At 41.3% G+C, this 4,199-nt stretch overlaps 1 protein-coding gene across 1 annotated transcript in view; it reads left to right on the top strand.

The window, feature by feature from the left end:
* The window catches only part of LOC106533090 (ras GTPase-activating-like protein IQGAP1), a gene marked incomplete at its 5' end in the record, with an annotated part of 33,351 nt that overhangs the window by 1,509 nt on the left and 27,643 nt on the right, over positions 1-4,199 (top strand). The window contains 5 exon segments of the mRNA XM_014029304.1: positions 189-346; positions 419-503; positions 580-743; positions 3,557-3,717; positions 3,803-3,927. Coding sequence (XP_013884758.1) covers positions 189-346; positions 419-503; positions 580-743; positions 3,557-3,717; positions 3,803-3,927 — 693 coding nt within the window.

Raw genomic sequence — 4,199 nt, 5'->3', positions numbered from 1 at the left:
TATCGCCTTGCTTACAGTATCGCAATATATCGGGATATATCGTATCGTGACCCCTCTGTCATGAAATGTATCGTATCGCCAAATTCTTGCCAATACGCAGCCCTACTGGCGACCAAGTTTCCTCACAGGTCAGTCCACGTGTCCTGGTTTCGTGGTGCACTGATGGAACGTTGACCTCTTTCCAACAGTGAGCAATGCCCTGGGTGCAGCTGAGCAGGCTCTGATGGGTGGAGACGAGGAGAAGCTGTACTCTGCTCTGAAGGCTGTCGGGGTTCAGAACCTGCAGCCTCAGAACAAAGGCTGGTACCTCAAACAGCTGCAGGGTGAACGGGACAATAAAGAGCAGGTAGTTCACATTAAACTGGACCCGACCACTGGTTCCAGGGTTTAGTTCTCAACATTCTCTCCACCTCTTCAGACGTCTCCAGGAGAGCCTTTAACGAAAGATGAGCTGCAGAGCGGTGTGGACGTGGCTAATGAGGTTGCAGAAGGCTACAGAAAGAGTAAGACCTTCACATGTATGATATGTATCTGCCTGTGCTGCTGCTTATAACTCATGTTAATGTCATGTCTGTGCAGTGTTGAAGGCAGTGGAGCGCATCAACAATGCCATCAGAGCGGGCGTGCCAGAGAAGACTGTGGAGGAGCTGATGAACCCYGACGCCCAGCTGCCTGAGGTCTATCCGAGCGCCGCAGATCTCTACCAGAGGGAGCTGGCATGTCTGCAGCAGCAGAGCCAGGAGGTGCCCAAGAGCAAACACACAACAGAATCACACACCCACACCGTTTTAACCATGTTGTCTAGCGTGTTCGAGGATTGCAGTCTGCATGGTGCATTGTAGGCTGGTTACGTCACTGCACCGCGCTGAAGATTGTCTCTTTCCATGGGCTGCTTCTTATGTGGCCGACAAATGTGTYTCACTAAACCCTTTAAAACGGAGGCTTCATCTACGGAAGGCTTCATGGCTAAACAGAAAAACACAAAAAAGAAAAAGGCCAAACAATTTGTTGTTTAGTTAGAATAGAATGCTGTTATTGTCATTACACGCGTGCATAACGAGTTTAGAGCCACTCCCACAGCAGTGCAAGTACACATTAAAAGAAATAGAAAAGACTAAAATGAGCTAAAATATGCCGATATACATCTGCGTGTATACATACATGTATAAATATGCATATACCCACATATATACAACACTAAAAAAGCACAGTGAGAGTCAATTGTAAATGTAAAACTAAAGTAGAAGAAAGTAAAACGTCATTGTTGCACATTGTTTAAATATTGCACATTTTGTATATTGAGGTGTATGGATTATGCTGGTATTGCAGGTGATCATTAACAATATAAAATGACAGGTGTTCCCCAATATGAATATATTCCACAGTACGTGAATTCCTCGCTGATTGTAAATCAGGAGCCAGTGCATGTGAGAGTTCAGTGTGGTGATGGCTTTCAGGAAAAAGCTGGTCTTGAATCTGTTTGTCCTTGTTCTGGTGCACCTGTAGTAAATTAACGGATGCAGTTTATTCTGTGATGTACGGATACTGGAGCTTTTTTTTTATTTGACTTTGATTTGTTTAAGTACAATACAGATTTTAAGTAGACCTTTTGTGTTCCAATGATCACAAACGATGAACATGAGCAGTGACAGCCAKGTGAGTAAAATTAAAACTTCACAATATATAAACCTAAATATCAGCTGGAGCCACATTAAAAGTATGTTTTTTAAATATTATCATAAACCATAGTGTCGATGCTGAAGGTGAATCCAAATTATTACTGTCTACTGTTTCAAATATACATTAAATTTTGGGAAGTTATACCTCCTGTGAAAAGACTTGTGAATACATTCTGATTTTATGTTTTAGACATTTATGATTTAAAACACAACACTATGTTCTAAACGGGGCAGTGCGTGGTCACGCAAACATATGTCATCCAAAGACAAGAGCGTTTCAATCAACAGCCGTTATATTCAGCCTAATTGGACTGTGATGGRTGTGGCCTCCTTGGGCCACGGTCTATGTGGGCTGCAGCCCCTGAGGCTGAATTGACATGATGCCTACGTAGGATTGATCCGCCTACATGGTCACGTGACTGAGGGTAACAAACCCTCCAACAAAGGAGACTGCTGTAATGGTGGACGTTAAGAAGCTGACATTTGGTGAGGCTTTTGTTTCAGTCAACATTGAGCCAAAGAAGTTCTCTGAGTCGTTCATCAGTGCAGGGAACTTATTTAAAGTCATTCRTGGAGAAACTGAAGTTAAAGCCCAAATCATCCGCAGCCAGAAAAAGAATAAAACCATACWATAAATTGGTGCTCGCAGTTGAAACAAACTGTAAAACTTTAAATTAAACTTAAACTGRAAATACTTAAACGTGTTTTTATGTAATCATTGAGTAATTCTTAGGTAAAACGTACAGTTACATTTAGTCTGTACTAAGAGTATATTTCATTACACAACCGTTAAATGTGTTGTTGCCAAATGTCTTCATTGTTAATCAGTTTTGATAATCAAATGCTAAATTTAAGCAACCTGAAGTTGCAACATACATCTACACACAAAAGCAATGGCGGATTAAATGTTAAACTTTCATTTAACTGAGTTGTTATTAATCTAACATGACACATAAAATCCTGATGATCAGGTTAATCTGCTCTGGCTTACCTTGGTTCACACCAACATGTGGCAGTTTCTGTCTGTCACTGTCTCATTCAGCTGTTTGTGAGAACGGCTGCAAACCTTTAGCCATTGTTTAAACGTCTGCAGTCTTTTTTAGGTTTCTGGACAGGAAAAAGCTTTATTATAGCTTCTAACTGCTCAGGATAATGAGTGTTTGAATTKTACTTTCTGCACTGATCTGTTTACTTGAAGAATACTCACAAAGTCTGCTATAAACACACAGCTTGATGGAAATTAAGATGGCAGAGGAGGAGGAGGTGTCTTCATGTCATTTTCAGCACCGATTGAACTGAGAATTAAAAAAAATGACCTGCTTTTACACTTTGTACATGTTGGAGGTGCCATTTTCTTGTACAACACTGTGCAAAAGTCTTGACTCATCTTTTTTTTTTCAGATTTTACCTGCTTTTTAGTTAATTTTCACTCCTGCTACCTGACAGATATTTGAAACCTCTATAAGTCATTCAGATAGACACTGCTAAACTTGTTGTGTAGACACGTAACAAMGAGCCAGTTTTAAATCAGATTTTTAGATTTTGGTTTTCAGCAGGAAGGAATGGAGAATATTCTGCCATAGCTGTTGTTTGCAGTGTGAAGTCATTTTTTGGCTGAAATGTAGTTAAAATGTTCTGTTCTGATGATAAAATGTTGAGGCTACAGTGCAAACTGAGGACTGCAGGAAGCTTAATTAAACTTGTTCTAATAATTTCTTGACGTGGGGAAAAACAAAAACATTAGTTTAAAAGCATAGAAGAACATTTCTGGTTGTTTTGGATGATGGAATAAATTACTTGTGCTTTATTATTATTTTTCCTCAGTGTATTTATTCTCAGTTTGACACACGAGTAAAGCTTTGGCCTCTGTCAMATAGGGCAACCTGACCCACCCTGAGCTGCTTGTGGCTGTTGAGATGCTGTCCTCCGTGGTGYTGATGAACCAGGCTATGGACGTTGGAGACCGAGCGGCTCTTTGGAAACAGCTGTCCAGCTCAGTGACGGGCCTGAGCAACGTGGAGGATGAGTACGCTCAGAGGTTAGTGCGTGTTGGAAGGAAGGACCTGCTGATGTGTTTGTGGTGAGCTCTGTGGTCACAGTGGAGCTGTGTCTGTGCTGCTCAGGTACATGGACGAACTGATGCGTCTGAAAGCTGCAGCCAGAGAGGAAGGAAACGACTTTCTGACCTGGAAYGACATCCAGGCCTGCATCGACCAAGTGAACCTGGCTGTGCACGAGGAGCATGAACGTACGTCACCATCTCTCTTTCAGGACCAAACATTTGAACCTGTCCTACACTGAGACAGCTAAAATACTGTATGAATACTGAGGACTGAAGAAGCCAAGCACTGGCTAAAAGACAAAAGGAGCTAAAAGTTGACTAAATGTAGCTAAAAACTAGTTCAAATCTAAAAGTAGCAAAAAGCTAAAAGTTTGTAAAGATCTGTTTAAATGCTGTGAGTGTTGGCTGGAAGGATTGCTAAAGGCCATGTCACATTATAGCGTTTTAGACAACTTATG

This window comes from Austrofundulus limnaeus, unplaced genomic scaffold (genome assembly GCF_001266775.1).
Source record: "Austrofundulus limnaeus strain Quisiro unplaced genomic scaffold, Austrofundulus_limnaeus-1.0 Scaffold881, whole genome shotgun sequence".
NCBI classification, from domain to species: domain Eukaryota; kingdom Metazoa; phylum Chordata; class Actinopteri; order Cyprinodontiformes; family Rivulidae; genus Austrofundulus; species Austrofundulus limnaeus.
The sequence above is the reverse complement of the archived record's forward strand: the minus strand, read 5'-3'. Positions and strand labels throughout refer to the sequence as shown.